General features: G+C 41.3%; 4 protein-coding genes and 1 long non-coding RNA gene across 5 annotated transcripts; all 5 read left to right on the top strand.

The window, feature by feature from the left end:
- The first annotated feature begins 1,065 nt into the window (after positions 1 to 1,065).
- LOC103315702 lies at positions 1,066 to 4,665 on the top strand. The gene is made up of 5 exons (XM_008205906.1): positions 1,066 to 1,134; positions 1,213 to 1,580; positions 1,676 to 1,959; positions 2,058 to 3,870; positions 3,960 to 4,665. Exons 1-5 carry the CDS (start codon positions 1,066 to 1,068, stop codon positions 4,663 to 4,665), a joined length of 3,240 nt encoding a protein of 1,079 aa, XP_008204128.1.
- A 6,477-nt stretch (positions 4,666 to 11,142) lies between these two features.
- On the top strand, positions 11,143 to 12,921 carry LOC116416867. The gene is made up of 2 exons (XR_004227186.1): positions 11,143 to 12,287; positions 12,411 to 12,921. It is a non-coding gene; the product is annotated as an uncharacterized LOC116416867 (long non-coding RNA).
- A 2,926-nt stretch (positions 12,922 to 15,847) lies between these two features.
- Positions 15,848 to 17,632, top strand: LOC116416866. The gene is made up of 2 exons (XM_031927095.2): positions 15,848 to 16,937; positions 17,082 to 17,632. The coding sequence occupies exons 1-2, from the start codon at positions 16,749 to 16,751 to the stop codon at positions 17,535 to 17,537; spliced, it is 645 nt and encodes a 214-aa protein (XP_031782955.1). The 5' UTR covers positions 15,848 to 16,748; the 3' UTR covers positions 17,538 to 17,632.
- Positions 17,633 to 20,801: 3,169 nt separating this feature from the next.
- Positions 20,802 to 22,339, top strand: LOC116416861. Its single transcript, XM_031927084.1, has 2 exons — positions 20,802 to 21,556; positions 21,817 to 22,339. Exons 1-2 carry the CDS (start codon positions 21,385 to 21,387, stop codon positions 21,966 to 21,968), a joined length of 324 nt encoding a protein of 107 aa, XP_031782944.1. The 5' UTR covers positions 20,802 to 21,384; the 3' UTR covers positions 21,969 to 22,339.
- A 2,092-nt stretch (positions 22,340 to 24,431) lies between these two features.
- On the top strand, positions 24,432 to 25,645 carry LOC116416863. The gene is made up of 2 exons (XM_031927087.1): positions 24,432 to 24,742; positions 24,814 to 25,645. Exons 1-2 carry the CDS (start codon positions 24,690 to 24,692, stop codon positions 25,196 to 25,198), a joined length of 438 nt encoding a protein of 145 aa, XP_031782947.1. The 5' UTR covers positions 24,432 to 24,689; the 3' UTR covers positions 25,199 to 25,645.
- The last annotated feature ends 1,287 nt before the right edge of the window (positions 25,646 to 26,932 follow it).

Genomic DNA, 26,932 nt, shown 5'->3' with positions numbered 1-26,932 from the left:
TTATGAATTTAGCGAGCGACAAGATAAGCGGGATTTATGTCATCTTTTTGTTTTCCTTTTTTTTCTCACCGCCTGCTACTTGTCGCACCGACTGAGGACACACAACGGCGTAAGCGAGCGTAACGCATAGTTAGGAATTGCGAAGTCGACTCTAGCGAGCAATACTTGTTGCTAAAGCGTGCGAAGAGAAAAAAATCAGAAGAAACCCAGATAATGTTGAACGGCATGGAAGACGATGTTGGAAACTGGGTACTGAACCTCACCAGGGGTGAACTGCGGCAAACATTGTCGAGCCTACGACTAAGGCAGAACGGCAATGCAGAAGACCAGTGGGTGCGACTGCACAAATGGCTGATGGGCGAATATGACCCATCGGACTTCGAGCCGACGGGCGAACTAGGAGCCGCGGCAGTGAAACAAGAGCGAGCGGAGAGCAGCAGATCATTCTTGGAGACTACTTGTACATAAGAGAAAAGAATCGGCATTAATCCGCACGCACTAGACGAGCTGATCTCGGATCCAGGAACCCAAGAGCGACTACAGAGAACGTTAGACAACGCCGTCGAAGTGAACGTCACCATACCAGAAAATGTACACGAAGAAGCCGGAGCGGATAAGGACGAGTTTAAAGACTGCATCGCGAGGGTGGACGGACAAGAGTACACGATGCCGCCAGGCATGGTACATTACCTGGAAAAAATGCAGCGAACAGTTAAAAGTCTGCAAGAGAAGGTGAGCCAGCTCAAGCAAGAGCGCACGGAAGCGCGTGCTTCCAGCACCAGGACGGACGGCGCGCGAGTCGAGACAACCGCCGCCAAGAGTCACGTTCAGCGGCGCGACAAATTTTGAGATGTCAACCCCGGCAACAGTCGCGAGAGGCGCAACTCCCAGAAACAGGTGAAGAGAATGGTGTGAAGCGTCAGAAAGACACTCGCCCGCACCAAAACGAGGCACGACGAGAACGTTCGTGAGAGATATCGTGACTATAGTCCGCAAGTGGGACTTGCGATTTTCTGGAAGCATGACGGATAGAATCGACAGATTTTAGAGCGCCTAGAGTCGAACATGAGGCTAGCACAGATGTCAGAAGCCGAGAAAATGGAATCACTGCCACACGTGTTCATGGGTGTTGTGGTATGAAAACAACAAAGATAACTGGAGGTGCTGGGAAGAATTTCGAACGGCAGCTATGTCTGGGATAACTTTCGAGAGAAAGCAGAAGAAGCCGAAACTGTATTGGCGAGCAGTCAAGAGTACCGCACGCCACCGCCACCAGAGCAGACGTTGCTCACATCACTAGCGTATGTCTCACCGACGAAACGTAAACCAGCCACAGCACCGCCGAAAGTTGCAGCAGTCGAGGTTGCACAGTCAAGCGACGGGAACACGCAATTGGCAGAAATGTTCAGCAGAATGTTGGACGAAAGGCTGGGAAAATTCGAAAAGAAAATAAGATTAGAAAGCGAGCGCAGCAACAAGAATGAGCAGAAGAGACACAGCACGCATCATAACAAACACCAGGGCAATAAGCTGAGGAGCGAGGCGCTGTGTTATAACTGCAACAAACCCGGACACTTTAAGCGAGATTGTCCGGAGGGAAAAGAGGAAGCGAGCGCGGGAGGACGGTCGACACACGCTCGCGAAACTCAAAGAAGACCGAAAAGGCGGTGAGTAGGAGCGCGAGCTCTAGAGTCACCAGGGTAGAGAAGAGATCAGTCTTTGCAGCACAAGCTTCAAGAGCAGAAAAGAGGAATGCACGCCTCGGAGAAGCGTGCGCGGAAGAACCGCGCACGGCGAGCGAAAGCTCGCCTGAGAAGCAGGAACAACACGGCGCGATAATAACGCCGAATCCGAAAAATAAGAATAAAGCGCGGAAGGCGGGCGAGAGCATGCAGGAGCCCGCCGCGCTCTCATCACTGTCAGCAGAAACAGCTGACGAGGGAGATGAGGCAGGCCAATGTAAGAGCACAGAGAGCCTGTCAAAAGCGAGCAAGATGCGGACGACGTAATCGACTCGATTCTGGAGAGTCAAGCTGGAGAGGAAAATAACCTCCCAGGCAACGAAGACAATCTCGAGGAGAAACGCTGGTGGATGAAGGCAAGGGTCGGAAGTTTTCGATTCCGCACCTTATACGACAACCGCACGTCTCGTGTATGCATGGGTCCGATCGGACTGCAGCTAGCGAGTGCGCTGGGACGGCAACTCATGACGAGTCACGGCCGCGCCAAACTAGTAGACGGTAGCTACACGAAGATCGTAGGCTACGTCTGGCTGCCCTTCAGAGTCGGCAATGTCGAGAAGGAAGTCCGTGTGGCAATAATACCGGATCTTCCGACGGACTGCATTGTCGGTGTCAACTTTATGCTAACATTCAAGGCAGTGTTAGATCCTACGACATCAAAGCTGCATTTCAAGGAGAGTAAAAAGTATGTCAACGTCGAGTTGGCGACGATGGAAGGAGACGCGCTAACTCTAGCCTCCATGGGCCTAGCAGACGTAGAAGAGCAGCAGAGAGAAGCGCTGCGAGCGCTCCTCGACAAAATTATTGGTCCAGAGACAGGAGAAATAGGATGCACGACGTGCATAGAACATCACATTGAGGTGCATACTACAAGTCCAATAAAGCAAAAATATTTTTCGGTCTCCAAGAAAATAGAGGAGGAAATGCACGAGCAGGTGAAAGCCATGCTCGCGGTAGGTATAATGGAACCATCGAACAGTGCTTTTGCGAGACCAGTGGTGATGGTGTGGAGAGCGATTGGAAAATATCGCTTTTGTGTCGACTTTAGGAAAGTCAACGCGATCACACGGAACGACACTTATCCACATTTAAGTAGCGCGTACCACCAGATACCGGTGAGCGAAGAGAGCAAGCAGTATACAGCTTTCACGGTGCCTGGGATGGGGCTTTTCCAGTTCAAGCGCCTACCTTTCGGTTTATCAGAAGCAGGAGCCACGTTTCAAAGGCTGATGGACAAAATAATTACGCCAGAGCTGCAGCAACACGCCTTTTCTTATTTAGACGACGTAATTGTCGCAACAGAAACGTTCGAGGATCATGTTAAAGTCCTCGAGCGCGTGTTAAAAAGAATCAAGGAAGCAGGGTTGACGGTCAACAGAGAGAAGCGCGTGTTCTGCAAAGAAGAGGTGAAATACCTCGGCGTCCTTGTAAACAGAGACGGCTTCAGGCCAGATCCAGAGAAGATCGCTCCGATAGTTAATTTTCCACAGCCGAAGAATCTAAAACAACTGAGGCGTTTCCACGGCATGGCATCGTGGTATAGGCAATTTCTAGAGGGTTATGCAGCGTTGGCCGAGCCACTGACTCGGCTAACAAGAAAAGATCAGCCGTTCGTATGGGGAGAAGACCAGCAGTCAGCGTTCGAGGCGATAAAAACTCTCGTTGCCTCGGCACCAGTACTGCACTGTCCAGATTTCGACCAGCAATTCGTGATACAAATCGATGCGAGTGATACGGGATTCGGTGTTGTATTGACACAAAATATAAACGGACAGGATCGAGTTCTTGAATTCGCTAGCCGAGTGCTCACGCTCGCTGAGAGAAACTATACAGTCAGCGAGCGAGAGTGCCTAGCTGTGCTGTTTGCGGTACGCAAGTTCCGCCAGTACATAGAAGGCTACGAATTTAAAGTAATAACAGACCACAGCAGTCTGAGATGGTTATGCAATCTACGTAATCCAACAGGCAGATTGATTCGCTGGGCGCTCAAGCTGCAAGGGCATAAATATACGATCGAGCACCGAAAAGGCGCCGACCACCATGTGCCAGATGCTCTGTCTCGGATGTATGAGGAGACAGAGCCAGAGATAGCATCAGTGAGTCAGGATCCGCAACCCCAAGACTGCTGGTATAATGGCCATTTCAAAGCAGTCAAGGAAAATCCAGAACATTTTTCGGAGTGGAAAATTGTGGGAGGGGGCGGATGTACAAGTACAGGCCGGATCCTAACACCACGGGCGCCATGGGAGACAACGACGACGATGACTGGAAGCTCGTCGTCCCAGCGAAAAAACGACTGCAAGTGCTGCAAGAATGCCACGATCAACCGACGGCTGGATACTTCGGCCGCGAGAAAACATACAAAAGATTGACGGAGAAGTATTTCTGGCCAAGAGCGTATCAAGACATGGCGGCTCAGGGCATTCACCATTCGTACTCGCCGCCGTACCACCCGCAAGCTAACCCGGTTGAGCGGGTAAACCGAACGATCAAGAGGGAGATCGCTGCGTTCACAGAAGAAAATCATAGAGCATGGGATGAGCATATCAGCGAAATCGCATTCTCGTTTAATACCGCGGTACACGAGGCTACGGGTGCCTCGCCTGCAATGATGAATTTCGGCAGACAACCAGCAATGCCAGCGTCGCTCAGAGCAAAAGAAGACCAAGAAGCGGCGCGGCAGGGAGCCGTGGGTGATTGGCAAGCCCGCCTCGCCAAGCTACCTTTACATGAGCGAGAAAAAGCCCTGTCTGGCGAAGCGCAAGATCGCCACGCTTCATATTTCGATGCTCGTCGCCGAGCGGCGACCTTCAAGGTCGACGATATTGTCGCCAAGAGAAGGCACGTACTGTCGTCAGCCGCCGGCGGAATAGCGGCAAAACTAGCCTTGCCGTATGTAGGCCCGTACACCATCACCGCATAGGTCGGCTCGAATAAATTCGAGCTAACCGGCAAAGACGGAAAAATCGAGAAGCTGGTGCCGGCAGAGGAGATGAAAATCTTCTACGATACGGCAGAAGACGAGGCAAGCCACGAAGTAGACGACGAAGCAAACGACAACCAAGCCCGACCACCGAGGGATGATAGCGAAACAGAAGCGACGCGCGACCCGCCTGCAACGTGCAGAAACGAGCCTGACCTCGAGCCGTCGGATGTAGGGACGGGGGGCGAGGATGAGCGCGAGAAACAACCGAGAAAGCGTGTGACTGCGCCAACGGGCACGTGCGGCGGCAGAACAACGAAAAACCCAGTAGGAGCGGCGGGGGAACCTCCCCGCCGTCCGCGAGGTAGACCGCGAAAGATTGTAACGGCAAGCGAGCCGCCGGAAGAACAGCGAATGGTAAAACGCAAGCCCGGCCGACCGAGGGGCTCAACTGAGGTGAAAGTTAGTGATAAGGCGGGAACATCACCCCGAAAGACGCGTGCGATGAATCGCATCGTGCGAGCATGAGCGTACAATTTCGGTAACTAGCTTTCATCGTCATAATCATCATCCTTCTCTTTCCTCCTCTCACCCGTACAGCCGAAGATGGAACCAGCCCGGGAGAAGCCTGAAGAAGAGCCTCGCTACGAGACCGGGGCGGTGCGTATGCGTCGCCTCGTCGCTGCGACGGGCATACCAGCAGTGGCCAGCAGTACAGTCGGAGAGTGTGCTGCGAGCCTTCTCAGAGCTGATGACGCTCTCTGAGGTGGCGAGCCGCGCCCATCAAGAGGCCGAGCAAGTGGCCAAAGAAGGGGCCGAGGTCCAGGCCGAAGAGGCGGCCGCAGAAGAGCCCGAGGTAGACCTCTTCACGCGGTTCGACGCGTACCTCGAGGGAGCCGGACGGCAGGCAGACCCCGAGGCGCTGACTTGGGTCTCTCGAAGAAGAGGCGCGCCTGGAAAAGCAGGGCGCAAGCACGGCACGCACCTGCGCGCCACGAGGAGGAGGTCGCTTGGCAGAAGGTGCAGCAGCGCGGAGTATCTGCGCCAAAAGAGAGCCGAGGAACCACACTGCATCGTGTGCGGGTACCCGGGAGTGAGGCGGTCCAACCACTACCCGGACTGGAAGCTCTATAAGAAGATTCAGGCCTCGACACCCCGAGACCACAAGAAGAAGTAGAAGGATGTAGAAGACGGACGGAGTTAGTTGGAGGGAAAGTAGACTACCTTGGTTTTCTACAATCACCGTGTTTGTCTTTCATCAACGATCCTTCCTAACTTGTCATTACCCCATTTAAAGCTTCATCAAGTCAGGCGCGCGACGATGTCGCAGAGCTGCTTCACAGGGCTGCGCAGCGTCTAGAAGGGGGGTTTGACGAGCGAACGCCAATTCGTATTTCGCGCGCTCGCCGTGTTGCGCGACCATTTCATGCGTGAGGGCGACGTTGCCAGTTCGGCGGTACTCGGGAAGCGCGCGCGGAATCAGCGAGCGGGAGAGATAGGCAAAAGCGCTAGTACAGTCCAGACGTGCGACACTTTTCCGGTATACCACCCACGATTATCCGTATCTACGAGACGTGAGAGAGCATCGACGACCAGCGCCCATCCGCTGGAGGAGCACACCCGAGCCACCATTACCTTGAGCACCCGGGGTACCCCTGCACGTCACTGCATCAGCCAGGAGGGACGCCTCCCGGACACCCAGGACTTTCCTCCGTCGGCAGCCGACGGATACGTGGCGACCGAGCAACCAACGCGCGCGTCGAAACTGTAAGTCCGTAACATTAGCTACTGCGCGATTTATAGATCACCGAATCGGTTGCAGGCGCCGAGGCCGAGGCTCGCTGCCACCGAGTCGAATATAGACATCTTACTTTTGAACACGAACGCATCTCTGTTTCTTCCGTAAACCTATTGCGTCCTTCCGACGGACCCGGTAGAGTAAACCCGGTTACATCGCGGCGCGGCTACAGAATGCGCGCCTGGCCAGAGACTCTATACGCGAAGAAAGCGCGGGCTTCGCACGCCGCGCAGTTGTACACCGAGGCAACCCGGCTACATAGTACGGAGTCGGCATTGCACCGACGGCTAACGTCCGTCGCCGACTTCAGCATCATCGAGGGATAGCCGTGCGGAGATAAAAGAGTGAGTAATCCCCCTCGTTGACGCGACATCATCTTCGAGGCTGTCGCGCTAAAACCCAGTTGCCCCGTGACAAATTTCAAAGATTTTTATAAGATATTTCTAATTACCATATTATTTTGTTAAGAAAATTGCTCGTTTGTAAAATAATTAAGTTTGACAATTAACTTTGCGAAAAAAATTAATTTTTCCCCTCTCTAATGCTCTTCTTTTTCTTTTAGTCAGTCATAGCTATAGATATACATACGACTCTTGAATTATTACAAAGGCTACTTGATAGATATTACAAATATAAAAGAATTTAAATCATATGTCCTGCTGACTCATCTGTTGTATTATAGACGTAAAGAAGCGATTGCTGTACACCCAACGGTAATAATTTTGAATGAAAAAATGGCCGCGCAATGTCTTATCAGGTTACGTTAATTGATCAGCTAATGCGAGTTAACACTTTGCTCGGAGCGCGAGTGCTCGAGTTTTTTCTCATCTTACGGCTTGCAGCCGTTTCTTTATCGCTGCAAGGGTCGAATATGCATATGCTATGCAGTTACATGAAATTTTTAAAGGCCATTCTCAGTAGCCGACACTGACAGAAAACCGTCTTTAGTTCCAAAATATTCGTATTCCAGGATGATAATCATTTAGTGCAAGCCCAGCTGAGCTGATCGAGCCGCAGAGTAGTCAATATTTCAGTCGGAATTCAGCAGATATAGATAGAGAAGTCTTAATTATCTTTAAAATAAAACGTTTCTCAAAAGGTAAAAGATAGGCAAGTATAAACTGGTTTTTATTTACAATTAATTTTTAATTTGATGATGATATAATTAATTTAAATAATTATTTATATAAGTGACAAACTATGGTAAAAAAATATATGAAATCAAATAGTTAAATGACAATTACGTATTTCGAATAAATTTATCAAATTATTCCTTAATACGATTTATAATTTCATTGTTTTCCTAACGTCATTGTTAATTTACTGGTGGTATTCTTCACTACTATAAACTTAATAAACCCGTCACTTAATAATTTTACGGTGAGATAAAAAAAATAATTTTTCAATGATAATTTTTAATTGTTTAATATCTGCTTTATTATTAATGATGTTGTGTTTCACTAAATTTAAAAGACGTTATAAGTTTATTTGACAATGTTATTAATTTTTATCAAATCAAACAATTCACATTAGGAACTATCAACCGACGGGTTTATCAAGTATCTTCATAGTAGTGTAAAATACCGCCAGTAAATTAACAATGACGTTAGGAAAACAATGAAATTATAAATTGTATTAAAGAATAATTTGATAAATTTATTCGAAATACGTAATTGCCATTGAACTATTTGATTTCATATATTGTTTTACCATAGCTTGACACTTATATAAATAATCATTTGAATGAATATATCATCATCAAATTAAAAATTAATAGTAAATAAAAACCACTTTATACTTGCGTACCTGTAACCTTTTAAGGAAGGTTTTATCTCTAAAAAAAATAACTTTTAAAAAAGTAAAAAGTTAGGCAAGTTTAATATATTTCGCAACAAAATTACAGATTGAAAAGTACTAAGATCAATCAAACAAAGTCAAGTTTATTATATTTAATCGTGATGAAGCAAGGAACAACTCTCAAGATAATTACTACGTAACTTACCATGCCCGTTTCATTGTACTTATGGTGTTTGTATGACGTTCTAATACATAAAAGGAAATTTTAGTTGTTCACCAATAAACAAAATTAAACGGGCATGGCAAGTTACGTAGTAATTATCTTGAGAGTTGTTCCTTGCTTCATCACGATTAAATATAATAAACTTGACTTTGTTTGATTGATCTTAGTACTTTTCAATCTGTAATTTTGTTGCGAAATATATTAAACTTGCCTAACTTTTTACTTTTTTAAAAGTTATTTTTTTTAGAGATTTACATTACGATCTATTAGTTCAGTTTCCGGTCCTTTCTTAAAAAATACAAATTGTTCATTTTCTAAATGGACCGCTAATCGATAAACAACATGTGATTGATCATATAATTTGAATTCTAATAATCTATACATTGCTTCAGGAGGACAAACGTATCGTGTAGCTAAATATTGTTCTATTTCGTCGTAATTCAACACATTTGTGTCCTCATTCTGATTATTAGATTATTATTATTAAAAAATGCCATAAATGTTGATCGTACTCGTATGTAATTGATGCAAATTGCGGTTTTCTACCTACCAGTAATATATGTACTATCCTCATGACCCTATTACAATTATGGAGCTGAATATCCACATGATTTATCCATGTAGATAATCCATATGAATTTATATGGATTAGTATAAATTCCATGTAGATATTTCAGACAGATATCCATGTAGATTTTTCAGAAAAATTTATAAGTTTTTATTATTTTATTTTATTATTTTTATTCTAAGTTGTTTAAAATGACTAAAATTTATAAAATCCCTATTGAAAAATCTCACGTGAGATCTCACATGAGATTTTTCAATGGGGAAGATCACTAAGGTGATTCTTATTTCCTAAAAAGGTTGAAACCCTGCTCTAGACTCTTGAATCAATGAAATATCGTTAAATACTCAGAAATATGCCCCCAAGTCCCGCCGACATAGTGATTAAACCTTGCCACTTTTCAATGAACATAATTTTTGGCTCCTACGTATTTATTGCTTTAGAATTCAAGAACAGTCAAACGTCAATTTCAAACATGTAAGACATCTTTACAATGTAATTTTTCACGTAGAATACGATGGTGCTGTTGCTTTTATCATAAAAGATAAGCTAATAGCGCTAGGAGCAAAAACTTGTTTTTTTAAGTGTTTTTTATTGATATTTGGCCTCTACTGCTTTAAAGTTATGTTTTATAACAAAACTAACAGCGGCATCGTGAATAAATACATCAAAAACATGTATCGAATTTTAGTAAATAAAACTTGGTTGCCAGTAAAAATTGAATTGAATACATAGAATGATGTTCGCGGCACTTTGCGCCAGTCGACTCTCAGACTTACATCAAATTCGATATATTTTCTTTTACTTCAAATTTAAAGACAAAAAATAAAATTAAAAGTAAAATTTAAGGACTACCCTAATATATATATATATATATATATACACACACAGATTGTTGATCTTTCATTTCAAGATTTTAGTATAGTTCGTATTTGTATGTCAAGTGTTGCCCCAACCATGCAACTACGCACCCCAATTGTTGTGTAGTACATTAATTGTAATATTCATTAATTGTTATAAGTATATTAATTGCTTTTACATCTATTATTTCTAAGCGCAAAATTCGAATTTTTAATTAACTTTTGTATCCCCTTAAGTGTTGTTTTCGTGATAGAACATATAGTTCAGACGGTAAAGTAATGGTTTTCCACTCCAAGGTTCTGGGTTCAAATTTTGATCAGAAAACATTTTTTCTTTTTCATTCTGATCCTTATTTATTGATAACTATCCATTTATTAATTTATAAATATTGTTTTAAGGTTTTAATAATCATAAATTTTATTTTAAATCACGAAATAGTCACGTGAATATCAAGTAATAACCACGTGGGAAATTAGTTGAAAATTTCACGTGATTTTCACACGATTTTCTCGTAAATTTTTCGTGATTTCCCCGTAATTTTTACGTGGTTATCACGTGATTTTTTTTGTAGGACTCCCTATTGTAAATGATGACGTCATTAAATGACGTCATTGAAAGACGTCATTGAAAGACGTCATTTGACGTTATTTTTTGTCAGGAATTGGAACAAAAATTAACGTCATTTTATGACATCATTATTTTAAACAGGATGTACTTTTTTAGATACTTAAACTCTGAAATATTTTGAAATTGATAAAATGAGTGCCTATATAGGTGCTACCATCCAGATGATAGTGCGAAAAATGGGGGCTAATGCCCAAGAAATAAATAATTTTTAATATTTTTACAATGCAACAAATTATTAAAAAACAATATTTCTTGGGCATTAGTCCCCATTTTCTGCACTATCATCCGGATGGTAGCACCTATATAGGCACTCATTTTATCAATTTCAAAATATTTCAGAGGTTAAGTATCTAAAAAAGGACACCCTGTTTAAAATAATGATGTCATAAAATGACGTTAATTTTTGTTCCAATTCCTGACAAAAAATAACGTCATTTAATAACGTCAAATGACGTCTTTCAATAACGTCATTTAATGACGTCATTATTTACAATAGGGCTCAATATATATATATATATATATATATATATATATATATATATATATATATATATATATATATATATATATATATATATATATATATATATATATATATACAGTATGTCTACGATCAAGCGTACAGATACTTAAATTGGTGATTTTAGCAAAATTAGCGGGGGTGCAAACAAATCTTTTTTAGTGAAAAGTTAGAGTAAACTTAGCTCTAGCTTCTGTCGTTTGCTCCGTTCGATAGGATTTATCAGTAAAAAAATTGTCAGAGGCTAAAAATAATAAGTGCAAAAAAAAGTATGGCAGGATGTTTTTTACCCTTCCATCGCATAGGCCGTGGCCAATAATGCTTAAAACCACCAAAAAACATTATCGTTAGATGTAGATTTTATTTTTTAATAATTAACGAAATAAATTTTGTAAGATGTGAATTAGTTCGCGAGAGCTAGACATGGCGACCACAGCGGAACGCGGAACAGGGCGGACCGAAGCAAGACGGTACTACACCGGTTTGTTATTGTTATGACTCAAGGTTAGTTCGTCTGCTAGAGGTGTCCCTGTCACAACGCTCGACTCCGAAATCCGAGCACAGTTTTTCGCGAAACGTCGGTAGATCGCTAAAGAAGCGATCTCGGAGCTTTCGCGAAAGAGTGCTCATTGAAATTTGATTTTTCGGAGCTCGTAAATCTGTCAGCAGCGGTGCTTTTCCTTTTCAATAAAAATCCAAGCCCAGTCTCAGAATTTAAAAAAATCATAGTGCTCTGAATTTTGGAGAGGTATCGAGTTAGTTTGAGATCTTGAATGTCAGGCGTCCTTGGCCTGACTCGAACGTTCCTTTTTAAACGTCATCAACAATTCTCTGGGTTTGAGAGCAAAATCTGCCGAATAATTGAGTGTGTATGCTAAGTTTGTATTGTAAAAGAATTTTAAAGCATTATTTTCATTAGTGCTTTAGAAAAAAAATTACTTGATTGTTAATTTTTAGATATAAGTTACAATTTTCAGAACCATAATCTAGTAAGCGGCCAGTTTGAACGGCAATTAGGACAATTTAAACGCGTGCTCATTGTGCAAATAAAAAGTATAATCCATACAAATTCTTTACGTGACAGATCGTGTAAGAAGTTTATTCGGGCTGCTGGTCAACTTGCCAACCTCTCCTACATCCTGCTGCGAATCCTTTTCCATCGGCGCGATCCCATACTACTCCTACTCAGTGAATTTGCTCTCTACCTTCTAATCAGCTTGTTTTTGACGAAGTGAGTTGTTTCATTTTAAATTTTCAATATTTTTTAAGTATCAAACGAATTGCAACGAGTGTTCAAAGACACCCGTTTGTGTATGATTTACTCCTTCATCTCAACCTCTTAATTAACATGCAGTCGTCAATACAGAAGATGAATACGCAAGATCCGTTACATAGCCCAGTACCGAAGTGGCCAACAAGGTTGAACTCAGCGACTTCGCAGATACCGTAACCAAAGGTTGCTGTTCAATAGTTTAACGCGAAGATGCAAACGTCTGCTCAAGCCACAGCTAGCCATCGCAACTAAATGCTGCAGAAGTTTTCTACAAGCATCATTATAGGAAACGATAATGATGTTCGAGATGATCAGTTGGCTACACCCGGACGTAAGAAAATCGGTACGGGGAGACGCACCTCATGTTAAACTGCTATAAAAGCAAATTTCTAGTTCGTCAGCTAACACCTGCAAAGCAGGTCTCCTCTAGCAGACTTGCAATACGACAAAGACAAACGCACACTCACACTTGAGCAAAAAATTCATGCGTAATTGGCATAGCTATAACACTGTCAGTCATAAATCGATGAACTTTTCATTTAACTTGATCCTGTAAGTGATTTATAATGAAAATAAAATTTGTAATAAAGAATGAATGTTTTATAATGAATGTAGAGGTCAGCCAGGTAAGACCTATACAATTTGAATTTAATTCTTCATCCATAAAATTATAAAATTAATTTTTTGTAGCTCTAAAACCTGCCAAAAGTAGCACTACCCGTATTTTATTAAAATCCGAGAATAGTTGTTCAGAACTTGTTATTTGGTCAGGAGTGCTGCTTTTCTTTGTTTATAAAAATCCAAGCACAGTTTCTAGCGGAATATCGATAAATCACTCGAGCAGCGATCTCTGAGCTTTCGCGAATGAGTGCGCATTAAAAATTGATTATTTGGAGCTTGTAAATCAGTCAGCAGCGCTGCTTTTTCTTTGTTTATAAAAATCCAAGCCCAGTTTCTAGCGATGTCGATAGATCACTCGAGCAGCGATTTCGGAGCTTTCGCGAAAGTGTGCACATTGAAAATTCATTTTTCAGAACTTGTAATTTGGTCAGGAGTGCTGCTTTTTCTTTGTTTATAAAAATCCAAGCACAGTTTCTAGCGAAATGTCGATAGATCACTCGAGCAGCGATCTCTGAGCTTTCGCGAATGAGTGCGTATTAAAAATTGATTATTTGGAGCTTGTAAATCAGTCAGCAGTGCTGCTTTTCTTTGTTTATAAAAATCCAAGCCCAGTTTCTAGCGAAATGTCGATAGATCACTCGAGCAGCGATTTCGGAGCTTTCGCGAAAGTGTGCACATTGAAAATTCATTTTTCAGAACTTGTAAATCGGTCAGCAGCGGCGCAACCCGTTGTTCATGTAAATCGGAGCACAGCTTCTCGTGAAACGTCCGTAGATTGCTGGATCTTCTCTCTTGGAGCTTTTGCGAAAGTGTGCGCATCGAAAATGATTTTTTTAGAGTTCGCTAAGCGATCAAAAGCGTTGCTTTTCCTATGTTAATGAAATCGGCGCCCATTTTATAGCGAAACTTCTGTAGATTACTGGAGCAGCGCTCGCGGAGTTTTCGCTAGAGAGTATGCATCACGAATCGATTTTTGAGTGCTCGACAATCAGCAGGAGCAGTGTCTCCCTTTCGTTTATATAAATCCATTCCTAGTTTGTTGCAAAAAGTCCGTATATCGCTGAAGCAGTGCTCTCAGAGTTCTCGCGAGAGTGTGCGCATATTTAATATTTTAGAACTTGTTAATCGGTCAGAAGCTGCGCTACTCGTTGTTCATTAAAATTCGAGAACAGTTTCTCGCGTAATGTCAGTCGATCGCTGGAGCTGCTGTCTCGGAGCTTTTGCGATAATATAAAAATCCAAGCCCAGTTTCTAGCGAAATATCGATAGATCACTTAAGCAGCGCTCTCAATCGCTTGTAGCGCTTGTGCATTATGACACAAACGTTTCTTGCAGTTTTTGGAAATTTAGCTGCACGATGGTCTCGGAACCTTATCTGAAAAGTAAGTGCTATAAATGATACACCTGAACCCTTTGTTATGTTTAATAGATAGATAATAGATAATAGGAGTTTTTAAAAGTCGATTTTCAGTTACTTGTGTACATAAAATAATGTACGAATTTTTTTAAATGTAAAAAGCGAACCGAGCTTTTTGGCTTTGCCAATCGCGCCATCGGCCTCTGGCGCGTAGTCCTTAATACAAGCCAGCTTGTTAATGGAGAAGAGAAAAATCTCTGTAGCGAGCTTCTCCGAGCTTTGGTGACAAACTGCTTACTATCAATCCACTTTTTCGACGCTGCAAATTGGGCCTTCAGTTTCTGTCGAGCCGGTTTCAAAAGTACAAGCCAGTTTAACGATCAAAAGTCATTGATGTATAGCCCTCTTCAGGGGTTTTTAGCTTTTTGATTGATAAACTGGCTTATGCTTTTGAAAGCAGCGCGTCAGAGGTCGAAGGCGTCATTTGCGGCCTCGAAAAAGTCCGTTAATCGTGAGCACTTCTTTATTAAAGCTCGAAAAGGCTCAGTCCAGGGATTTTTCTCTTCTTCGTAGACATACTGGCTCGTATTTTTTGGAGACAGCGTGCCAGAGGCCGAAGGTATAATTCGCCAGAAGAGTCTCTCTCCACAGCATACGCCTATTTTGTAATGAAAAACAGAAAGACTGCAAGCTCTAGGATTCTGTAGTAAGGGCGTGAAAGTTTTTTGAGTAAACTGACATTTTTTCTTATGCCAAATTGCCGGAGACGCTTAAGATAAGTCTCTCTTCGAAGCTCACCTCTATTATCTAGCAGAATACAGAAATACCGCCAGTTTTGCGATTTTAGATCTAGCGCATGCAAGTTCTTGTAGTAATTCTTCTTTTTTCCCATGATGAATCGTCTGAGAGGCTCAAGAGAAGACTTAACAAAGAAAAGATTATCGCTCGCCATAGCACACGCGAGATAAGTCTCTTTTCGTTGCTCAGCTTTATTCTTTAGTAAAAAACAAAAAGACTGCGTGCTTTGCTATTTCTGAGCAACTGCGTGAATGTTCTTTAAGTAAGCTGACTTTGGTTTTGGAGCTTTGATTCTCGCTCTCGCTTGCCTTCTTCTATTCGCTATCGTATTTTTGAAATAGAGATTAAAAAAGTCTAATAAAGAATCTCAGAGCGTGAGGTAGTTAGTTTTAAGAACATTCATTTTGAAGTTTGGTCTCGATCTCACTCGTTCCCTTCGATATGCTATCGTATTTTTTAAAAGGAGACTTTCTTATACGGAATTTCGGCTTATGGGGTAGCTGGATTTAAAATTTGTTTGTTTAGCTTCGTCACTCGCTCCCGCTTGCCCCCCTTGATGTGCCATTATATTCTCTTAAAAAATACTCTTTTATAAAGAATCTCGCGACTATGAACTTACTTCTACTGTTTTATATCTTTAAAGAATTGGCCAGTTAAATATAAAAGCAGACTTAAACAATTTTTTATGGTCTTTATTTAAATTACATAAAAGTGAAGTATTTTAAGCACACAAAGCACACATAAATACACATACCTTATTAATTTTTTTACTGACTTAATCGAATCAGAATGTCTTTGATAACAAATGAAAATCATTACCGAATTTCACGCGATACCATTGATTTGTTCTACCTATTAAAACGGTTTGAAATTGAAGAGAAAAATTGAGCTTTCTATAATCGATTGGTTAAAATAGTAGTCCACTAGATGCCGAAGACAGTTTTGTTTAAGTTTGCTGATAATCCTTGTAAATATAGAAAACTGATAGATGTTTTATCGAGAGAAAAAGATATTCCAGACTTTCTGTCGTCGACGTTTTTAAGGACGATTTTCTCCGAAGTTTTTTCTTATCGTCCTTCTTCTGAAGAGGTCCAACAGTTGAAAGATTTTTTTATCTCTCGTAAAGAGTGTATTCGGCTGCACATGCAGTGAGTATTTCGATTTTAACATATCTAATTATTAGACCAAAAGCGTATATTAAATGACGGTTATAATTACTACTTGAAAGTGCTACAGATGTATGTATGTAATTATCCCTCTAATAATTGCGTTTTCGATTTAAATTTATGCCCAAGTATAGCCTTTTAACATTGAACTCAAATATTGTAGAAATATGTTTGGTAGCAATTATCAGGAACCCAGAATCGTTTTGTATACACTAGAGGAATTCATCTTCAAAGTTTCAGTTTATTCTCTTAATTAACTTTCGTCTAACCATAGAACATCCTTACATACAACTTTGATCTTATGAGCGTTTTCTTTGACTCAAAAGCGCTTTATATTAAATTTCATAACTGCGCATAATTAACTAACCTATATTTTTCTAAAGTTTATGCAAGGTGGAAAAAAATCCTAAAATTTTATTGGATGAACAAGAAACAGAAATTTCTAATAAATTAAAGCTCTATCACGTCATTATTAACATGACAGTTGATACTCCACATTTCGGATCTGATTTGATGAATGAAATAATTGAAGAAGCTTGGCAATCTGAATCTCCTAAAAATGGCTTATCCATAGTTAAAAGCATTCTGAAAAATCACTATCAAGCAATGAAGAATGACAAATACTTGCCTATTCCCGAAAAATGCAAAGGATACAAAATTATAAAGGTATTTTGTAATCCTAATTCAAGTTTAATACTCTTTTATAATTACTATCAGTTGCACACGCGAGTATGAAGTTAAAATCTATACTACTAACAATAAATTGAAAAACATAAACGTTATACTTGAATATTGATTTTAATATTATAGAACAAACTAGTCTATTTTGGAGAAGACAGCGAAATTTCAAAAGAAAAGTACAGGTGCATGAATGTTGTAGATCAGTCCAAGACTATGTTAAATTGGATGCAATTTTCAAAAGAGAAAATCCGTAATTTGACACTTAGCGAGTGTGTATTGGAAATTACTGACATAGATAATGCTCATTTACCTGATTCATTTTTAGACGAAGACGTAGACATTTGCATTTTACAAAATTTTATGAAAAAATCTGCTTTTGAACAACTGCAACAAAGAGTACAGGATAAAAAAACGAAACAAAAATTCACGTGTATCAAATGCTCTAAATCTGTTCATACCAACTGTATTCAATGTGATAGTTGCTTATTATGGTTTCATTACTCATGTGTAAACATAGAAGTACCTAAAAACGCATTGTATTTCAGTGACCACGATTGGTACTGCTGCAAATGTAATTCTATCTGATGATTCTTAGAAATGTATGTGATTCAACTATTAAATATAAATAAAATTGATATTATTCTTGTATTTTTTATAAGTAAAGAAAATTGTATACGATATTTATGCGTTACGTAAGTATACACTACTCAGACTTGCTCTTTTATCGCCACTCCACTTGCGCGGGAATCACCTACTTTGCACACTCATATCGTACACTGTACTATTCGAAAGCTACGAAAACTCGTAAAGAGACACCCTTGTGAAGTGTTACCTTATTTTTTAATGAATAAACAAACCACAACTAGGTTCTCGCCGAGCTATTGCGCAAAAGATCTTCAACTAAACACATTTTTATCTAACAGCGAATCCCCAAACAAGCTACAGATAAGTCTCCCTTTACATAGCGAATCTTAAGCAAGTCTTGATGAGTATCGCTTTCCACAGCACACATCTACACTTAATGAAAAGCAGAAAGACTGCAATCAGTAAGATTTAGAAATTAAAAGCAAGCGCGTGAAACTGTATCTCAAAAATCCGTGAGAAGCGCCGCTACCTTTTGCTCATCAAAACTCGAGCCCAGTTTTTAACAAACCGTTGATAGATCGCTAGAGAAGCGCAGCCCCTGGTTCATCAAAGCTCGAGCACAGTTTCTCGCGAATCGTTTGTAGATCGCTAAAGAAGCGCTCTTGGAGCTTTCGCAAGAGAGCTCGCATGCGAATTGTCTTTTCTGAGCTCGAGAATAGGCAGCAGCAGCGCTACCCCTAGTTCATCAAAGCTCGAGCACAGTGTCTCGCGAATCTTTGATAGATCGCTAGAGAAGCGCACTCGGTGCTTTCGCAAGAACGCTCGCATGAAAATTGTCTTTTCTGAGCTTGTGAATCGGTCTGCAGCGGCGCAACCCCTAGTTCATGGATAGCTGAGCACAGCTTCTTGCAAAAAGTCGGTAGATCGCTGGAGCTTCCCTCTTGGAGCTTTTGTAAAAGTGTTCGAATCAAAAATTTATTTTTTAGAGTTTGTAAAGCGGTCAGGAACGGTGCTTTCTTTTTGTTAGTAAAAATCCGAGCACATTCTCTAGCGAAACGTCGGTGGAGCGCTGGAACAGCGATGTCGGAGCTTTCGCATAAATATGCGTACCAAAAATTGATTATTTAGAGCTTGTAAATCTGCCAGGAGCGGTGCTTTTCCTTTAATAAAAATCCAACCCCAGTTTCTAGCGAAATGTCGATAGATCGTTTAAGCAGCGATCTATGAGCTTTCGCGAATGAGTGCGTATTAAAAATTGATTATTTGGAGCTTGTAAATCAGTCAGCAGTGCTGCTTTTTCTTTGTTTATAAAAATCCAAGCCCAGTTTCTAGCGAAATGTCGATAGATCACTCGAGCAGCGATCTCTGAGCTTTCGCGAATGAGTGCGTATTAAAAATTGATTATTTGGAGCTTGTAAATCAGTCAGCAGTGCTGCTTTTTCTTTGTTTATAAAAATCCAAGCACAGTTTCTAGCAAAATGTCGATAGATCACTCGAGCAGCGATCTCTGAGCTTTCGCGAATGAGTGCGTATTAAAAATTGATTATTTGGAGCTTGTAAATCAATCAGCAGTTCTGCTTTTTCTTTGTTTATAAAAATCCAAGCCCAGTTTCTAGCGAAATGTCGATAGATCACTCGAGCAGCGATCTCTGAGCTTTCGCGAATGAGTGCGTATTAAAAATTGATTATTTGGAGCTTGTAAATCAGTCAGCAGTGCTGCTTTTTCTTTGTTTATAAAAATCCAAGCACAGTTTTTAGCGAAACGTCGATAGATCGCTTAAGCAGCGCGTTCGTAGCTTTCGCGGAAAAGTGCGCATTGAAAATTCATTGTTCAGAACTTGTAATTTGGTCAGGAGTGCTGCTTTTTCTTTGTTTATAAAAATCCAAGCACAGTTTCTAGCAAAATGTCGATAGATCACTCGAGCAGCGATCTCTGAGCTTTCGCGAATGAGTGCGTATTAAAAATTGATTATTTGGAGCTTGTAAATCAGTCAGCAGTGCTGCTTTTCTTTGTTTATAAAAATCCAAGCCCAGTTTCTAGCGAAATGTCGATAGATCACTCGAGCAGCGATCTCTGAGCTTTCGCGAATGAGTGCGTATTAAAAATTGATTATTTGGAGCTTGTAAATCAGTCAGCAGTGCTGCTTTTTCTTTGTTTATAAAAATCCAAGCACAGTTTCTAGCAAAATGTCGATAGATCACTCGAGCAGCGATTTCGGAGCTTTCGCGAAAGTGTGCACATTGAAAATTCATTTTTCAGAACTTGTAAATCGGTCAGCAGCGGCGCAACCCGTTGTTCATGTAAATCGGAGCACAGCTTCTCGTGAAACGTCCGTAGATTGCTGGATCTTCTCTCTTGGAGCTTTTGCGAAAGTGTGCGCATCGAAAATGATCTTTTTAGAGTTCGCTAAGCGATCAAAAGCGTTGCTTTTCCTATGTTAATGAAATCGGTGCCCATTTTATAGCGAAACTTCTGTAGATTACTGGAGCAGCGCTCGCGGAGTTTTCGCTAAAGTGTATGCGTCACGAATCGATTTTTGAGTGCTCAACAATCATCAGGAGCAGTGTTTCCCTTTCGTTTATATAAATCCATTCCTAGTTTGTTGCAAAAAGTCCGTATATCGCTGGAGCAGTGCTCTCAGAGCTCTCGTGAGAGTGTGCGCATTTATATTTAATATTTTAGAACTTGTTAATCGGTTAGAAGCGGCGCTACTCGTTGTTCATTAAAATTCGAGAACAGTTTCACGCGTAATGTCAGTCGATCGCTGGAGCTGCTGTTTCGGAGCTTTTGCGAGAATATTCGCGTAAAAATCGATTTTTGAGAGTTTGAAAATTCGCTAGAAGTGGCGCTATTCCTGTCTTATCGATATCTGACTATTTTTTGAGATGAGCAGATGACGCGGCGCTTAGATTATCCTGGGGACTGCTTACGAGGCCGGAAGCCGTTGTTGGAGTGTGGTCATCGCAAAGTCTTTGGCGCATTGTTTATGCTTGAGGGGATTTATATGAGAAGCAGAAGAACTCGCCGGCTACTAGTATTTCTGACGTCTGAAGCACCTTTTCCGCTGAGTGGAGATTGTCTAGCTGCTGCATTGGCAGGGCATGTGTCGTAAGTCGCTTCTCATCCTAAAGATACTTTTCTTTCCACTGCGCGACGGCCAACATGCCTAGAAAATCTGCTGAGCAAACGCTGCGTCTGATAGGACCGTCGGCACGTGTCTTGATAGCCCTGGCGAGAGGTCGGACAATTACTCTCGAGCCAACTGTCGTGTTGCACGGGTGTCCGGTCGCTTATTGAGAAGTTTTTTCTATCTTTGGGTAAACCGAAGCTTGCAGTCTTGGCCCAGAACTTGGCGATATTCGCGGCGCTGCCGCTTTTTTCAGAGACTCTGCGTTTTGGCGTAAACCTTCTTAACGAGCTTGCAAGTTTGCCCTGCTGCGATTGACTTAAGATCCAGCACTTGGAGGAAACTCTTACTTGTATCTTTGTTCCCGGCTTGTCCTATAAACAAATAGGATACGTATTTTAAACCGCAGCCTATCGGTCTTAAACGCGGCCGTTCTAATGTTTTTTCCACTGTTGAACTGCGGCGCAGGAACACAAATACTGCAATCAAAGTTGCGTAACTGAGCGAAGTAAGCATTATTAAATTCAATAAATATGCTTACAGTAGATTAATTGCACTTCTGTTTCTAGAGTGGAATGTAGCTTATAACATTTGACAGTAACGTTCGAGTATGTCGATTGCTAAAAGTGTCGTCATGGTAACATATGAAACTTTCATATGCATCGAAAAAAACGCCACTTTCAACGCGACATTGCAAGCAGTGAGATACGGAGATAAAAATGGAGTCAGCAAGTGAAAATCAAGAAATTCCAATGCTGTTGCTGATCGACACAATTAACCAGATGATTACCGACGAGCAGGCCGCAGGGCACATGAATACCGGCGACAAAATTTATGTGTTCGTCCAAACCTCGGAGGAGTTATCTAGGACGTTGGGAAAAACTATCACCTGTAAGTAGAATGAAATTTATTTGCCGCGGATGCGCCCTTTTATAATTTAAAGTTTGTTTTACGTACACGAAAACATACGCTCAATAATGCTAATAATTCGCTCTCTTTTGCTCTCTGAATTATTTTCCTAACCTAGCTTGTTCACATTTTCCGACACCCTTGCACGACCGCTAATGCGGAGTCAGAGGGCTCGCTTTTTATGCAAAGCTCCAGCGGGCAATAATTCATGCATTTTGCAATAATATTTTTTAAATTTTCAGTTCACCAAGTAATCGACAGTTACAACCGTTACCGGGAGAAGTTTGACGCGGTGAACGCGAAGGTTAAATACCTTAAGAAAGGTGCGAGCCAATTGACTTTAGACGAGATTCGGATTTACAAAATATTCAAGAAAACTAAATACTATTTATGAGGCAAAGATATATTTTTGATTGTATAATTCTATTTGATTATTATAAAGTATGATTTTGAATAAAATAAATTAAACTTTTGCAGGGAAACCGGCGCACGAGGCACTTCTCTACTTCTTGGTGCTTCAATGGTGATTTTCTGAATATCAATTATTCGGTTTTGCATCCCCTTTTTTGTTTCATGAAGTAAAACGTCACAATGATTTATAAATAAAATGTTTTCACGAAAGTGTGCGCATCAGAACTTGATTTTTTAGAGTCTGTAAAGCGGTTAGGTGCGTTGATTTTGTTTTGTTGATAATGCGAGCCCACTTTATAGCGAAACGTTAGTAGATCGCTGGAGCAACGCTCTCGGAGCTTTCGCAAAAGTGTGCGAATCAACATTTTTTTCTCAGAGTTTGTAAAGCGGTCGGGACCGGCGCTTTCTCTTTGTTATCAAACAACCGAGTCCAGTTTCTAGCGAAGCGACGGTAGATTGCTGGAGCAGCGCTATCGGAGCTTTCGCGAAAGTGTGCGCAATAAAAATTGTTTTCTCAGAGTTTGTAAAGCGGTCAGGAGCGGTCCTTTCCCTTTGTTATTAAACATCCGACTCTGGTTTCTAGCGAAGCGTCCGTAGATTGCTGGACCAGCGCTCTCGGAGCTTTCGCGAAAATGTGCGCATCAAAACTTGATTTTTTAGAGTCTGCAAAACGGTTAGGTACGGTGCTTTTGCTTTGTTAATAAAAATGCGAGCCCAGTTTATAGCGAAACGTTAGTAGATCGCTGGAGCAGCGCTCTCGGAGCACTCGCGAGAGTGTGCGCATCAAAAATCGATTATTTAGAGCTCGTGAATAAACATCCGAGCCCAGTTTCTAGCGAAGCGTCCGCAGTTCGCTGGAGCACCGCTCTAGGAGCTTTTGCAAGGCATCTTTTTTAAAAATTGTTCCTTTAGAGCTCGCAAATCGACAAAAGCGGTGCTACGCCTTGTTCAATAAAGCCCGAGCACAGATTCTTGCGAATCGTTGGTAGATCGCTAGAGAAGCGCTCTTGATGCTTTCGCAAGGCAGCTCACGAATTAGCTGAAGCGGCGCTTACCCCTCGTTTATGAAAGCTCGAGCACAGTATCTTGTGAAATGTCAGTAGATCGCTGAAGCAGTTGTCTCGGAGCTTTCGCAAGAAAATTCTTGTTAAAAATCGATTCTTCAGAGCTTGAAAATCTGTCATAAGTGTCGCTATTAGCATGTCGGAGTCTAAAGCACCTTTGCCACTGAGTGCAAGATTGTTTACCTGCTGCACCAACAGGGCATATGCCAACTTTCGTGCTACACGGACGTCGGATCGCTTAGTGACAAGTTCTTCCTGTCTGCAGATGAACCAGAGCTTGCAGCCGCTGCCAGAAACTTAGCGGTACTCGCAACACCTTCGCTCTTCTCTGAAGAAGTCTCTTTCAAGGTAAGCTTTCTCATAGAGCTTGCAAGCTTGCCCTTCACGTTTGACTCGAGATTGAGAGCTTGGAGGAAATTTTTCCTGGGAGCTGCGAGAAGAGCTACTAAAGACGGCGGTGAGCGCTTTGGTCGAGGCTCCTGGATTACCGGTCCTATTGTTCCAAAATCACGTTTTCGACGGGCAACGTCAGCAAGAAAGACTTGCTCCCAAAATTATCTTTGGCAATTAGCAATATTCACAACTTCGCCGTGAACACTAGCACATTTGACGTCTTCGCCGCAGAGTAGCACGTGAAATGGGCTAATTAATCTAAAATATAAAAAAGGAACAGTATGTACAATTTTATTGAAGATCTATGGACGTTCGAATATGTCGGACTTTTTGTTTCTTTTTGTTTATTTGGTTTCTAGATAAATATATAGTCATGTGCTCCCTGATTTGACGTTTTTGCAACGCGTATCTTGTTAATGTGCTATCATTTTCGCAAATGTGAATTGTTTAAATTTATGTAAATAGTGTAAATAGTAATACTAATTGATGTAACTTGTGTAAGAAAGAGAGCTGAAAACGTGATTAATTATGAATCGTGATCAGATTCACACGGCGATGTTCCGGTGCCTCTGTGCGCGAAATAATAACGTTTTGAATGCTAGCCGGATGTTCTTGGAACAATATCCACATGTTCAGCCTCAACCATCTCGAACTTCGTACTACAGGTAGGTTAATAATTCTTATTAAGGAAATAGCTAAAAAATATTGCCCTAGTAAAAAAAAATTGGGTTATGATAGACTTCTTGAAAGAGTGCGTCAGCATGGCGTGATCAAGGTGGAGCAACGTCGACGCGTACAGCCTGTGCGGGGTGATCAAAACTTGAGTGATCGTATTAATCAGGCTCTAACGGACAATCCTCGTTTAAGTTTAAGGGCCTTAGCACGACAATTCAGTACGTAATCCGCATTTTCTATATAATATGCGCTTACTTTTTACCCTTTCTGCTCCTTCTAAGCGAGTGTTAGTGAGCAATCAGTATTGTTTGGATTTATTTTTATATTTAATTCAATTTTTATATTTAGATGTATCGAAAGAATCTGTACGAAGAATTGTAAGAGTCACCAGACGCCCGTACAAGCCCACGAAGGTGCAAAAAGTTTTCCAACGTGACCACGAAAGACGCCAGGCATACTGCGAATGGGGTCTGCGACAGTTGGCGAGAAATCCACTTTTCTTTAGACGAGTTTGCTTCAGCGATGAATCCACATTCACCAATAACGGGCCAATTAATAAGCAAGTTACAAGGATGTGGTCCGAGCAAAACCCGCATTGGTTTATAGAAAATGACAGGCAGCATAGGTGAGTAAGTTCACGTTAAAGGCAAACGTCAATCAGACTTCCATTTTACAATTTTTCACATATTTATTAAGGTGGAAGTTCAACGTATGGATCGGGATTGTCGGAGATCGGATTATAGGTCCGATATTTTATAATGAAAATTTGACTGCAAGGAGATATCGCAGACTATTGAGGCTCATTAATGGTCGCTTACATGACAATCCGATTCCTCAAAATCAGATGTGGTGGCAAATGGATGGAGCCCCAGCGCACAATGCTGCCGTAGTCACTGAATACTTAGAGGAACGATTTCCTGAAAGGTGGATTGGCTTAAATTCACCACACGTAAGATTTCCGCCACGATCACCTGATTTAACCATCATGGATTATTACTTTTTCGGTAATATTAAGAGAATCTGCTACACACAGGTAAAGAAATTAAAAAATTCTCTATATTCTCACAATTATTGGCTATAATCTTATTTGATTTCATAATAGCTTGTTTTTTTCCTAACATTACCTTTCAGCCAGCTACTACATCTGATGATATGAAGCAACGCTTGCGAAATGCATGCGCTGCGATTCGTGCTGGCGAATTAAGAAGAGCAAGAGAGCAACTGCGCAGAAGATTTCATCTGTGCATACAAGCAGACGGTGGACAATTTCAGCAACTCATGAAATACAGAAATCGCTAATTCAAGTAGAATAAATAAGAATTCAATTTTAAAAAACTATCAATTTAAAATAATAAGTTTGCGATAATTTATTTTCAGTAACTGCCGAAAGCTGCCAATTATGTACCAACCCTTGTTAATTATTTTGCACTATGTGGACGCTAAAGCACAGCGGAAGTCTTATTTCAGTTATTCATGGATTTTTATACCACTACCGGCTATGAATGCCTACTGTTCGTTGTTTCGCTTATTCTGCGTAGTGTATATTGCTAAACCTCGCTATCAGTTGTAAAATCTGTAATTATTATAGGAAAAAACAATAAAGTAGATTACCTTTTTAGTAAGAAACAGTCCGTCGATTATAACCGATTTTTCGAACTCTGAAAAATCAGTTTTTTCACGAAACAACTTTTTCATGAAAGCTCCAAAACGACTGCTTCAGCGATTTACCGACGTTTTGCGAGCAACAGTGCTCAGGCTTCAATGAGCGAAGGGTAGCAGTGCTCCTGCCGATTCTTAATCTCTTTAAAGAAAATTTTACCACGAACTGCCTCGCGAAAGCTCCGACAGCGCTGCTGCAGCGATCTACCGACGTTTCGCTGTAAACTAGGCTCGGATTTTCATTGAAACGGCTCTGCAACAAACACGACTTGAGCTTTAATTAGCCAGGGGTAGCGCTGCTCCTGTTGATTCTTGAGCTTTAAAAAAAAAATACTTTTAAGCGAGCTGCCACGCAAAAGCTCCTAGAGCGGTACTCCAGCGATCTACGGACGCTTCGCTAGAAACTAGGCTCGAATTTTTATCAATGAAGGAAAAGCACAGCTGCTGACTGATTCAAATCAATTTTTAATACGCACTCATTCGCGAAAGCTCAGAGATCGCTGCTTAAGAGATCTATCGACATTTCGCTAAAAACTGGGCTTGGATTTTTATAAACAAAGAAAAAGCAGCACTGCTGACTGATTTACAAGCTCCAAATAATCAATTTTTAATACGCACTCATTCGCGAAAGCTCCAAGATCGCTGCTCGAGTGATCTATCGACATTTCGCTAGAAACTGTGCTTGGATTTTTATAAACAAAGAAAAAGCAGCACTGCTGACTGATTTACAAGCTCCAAATAATCAATTTTTAATACGCACTCATTCGGGAAAGCTCAGAGATTGCTGCTCGAGTGATCTATCGACATTTCGCTAGAAACTGGGCTTGGATTTTTATAAACAAAGAAAAAGCAGCACTGCTGACTGATTTACAAGCTCCAAATAATCAATTTTTAATACGCACTTTTCCGCGAAAGCTACGAACGCGCTGCTTAAGCGATCTATCGACGTTTCACTTGAAACTGGGCTTGGATTTTTATAAAGAAAGAAAAAGCAGCACTTCTGACTGATTTACAAGCTCCAAATAACCAATTTTTAATACGCACTTTTCCGCGAAAGCTACGAACGCGCTGCTTAAGCGATCTATCGACATTTCGCTAGAAACTGGGCTAGGATTTTTATAAACAAAGGAAAAGCAGCACTGCTGACTGATTTACA

This window comes from Nasonia vitripennis (genome assembly GCF_009193385.2).
Source record: "Nasonia vitripennis strain AsymCx chromosome 3 unlocalized genomic scaffold, Nvit_psr_1.1 chr3_random0010, whole genome shotgun sequence".
In the NCBI taxonomy this organism is placed as follows: Eukaryota; Metazoa; Arthropoda; class Insecta; order Hymenoptera; family Pteromalidae; genus Nasonia; species Nasonia vitripennis.
The sequence above is the reverse complement of the archived record's forward strand: the minus strand, read 5'-3'. Positions and strand labels throughout refer to the sequence as shown.

Excerpts from the sequence above, each read along its gene's own strand:
- LOC103315702 (XM_008205906.1), top strand. The coding sequence starts at position 1,066 with ATGAGGCTAGCACAGATGTCAGAAGCCGAGAAAATGGAATCACTGCCA. Across the intron at positions 1,135-1,212 it reads ACGTGTTCATGGGTGTTGTG|AAAGCAGAAGAAGCCGAAAC; the intron begins GTATGAAAACAA and ends AACTTTCGAGAG. Across the intron at positions 1,581-1,675 it reads AACAAACCCGGACACTTTAA|GAGCGCGAGCTCTAGAGTCA; the intron begins GCGAGATTGTCC and ends GGCGGTGAGTAG.
- LOC116416861 (XM_031927084.1), top strand. The coding sequence starts at position 21,385 with ATGGAGTCAGCAAGTGAAAATCAAGAAATTCCAATGCTGTTGCTGATC. Across the intron at positions 21,557-21,816 it reads GTTGGGAAAAACTATCACCT|TTCACCAAGTAATCGACAGT; the intron begins GTAAGTAGAATG and ends TTAAATTTTCAG.
- LOC116416863 (XM_031927087.1), top strand. The coding sequence starts at position 24,690 with ATGTGGTCCGAGCAAAACCCGCATTGGTTTATAGAAAATGACAGGCAG. Across the intron at positions 24,743-24,813 it reads GAAAATGACAGGCAGCATAG|GTGGAAGTTCAACGTATGGA; the intron begins GTGAGTAAGTTC and ends ATATTTATTAAG.
- LOC116416866 (XM_031927095.2), top strand. The coding sequence starts at position 16,749 with ATGACAGTTGATACTCCACATTTCGGATCTGATTTGATGAATGAAATA. Across the intron at positions 16,938-17,081 it reads AAGGATACAAAATTATAAAG|AACAAACTAGTCTATTTTGG; the intron begins GTATTTTGTAAT and ends TTAATATTATAG.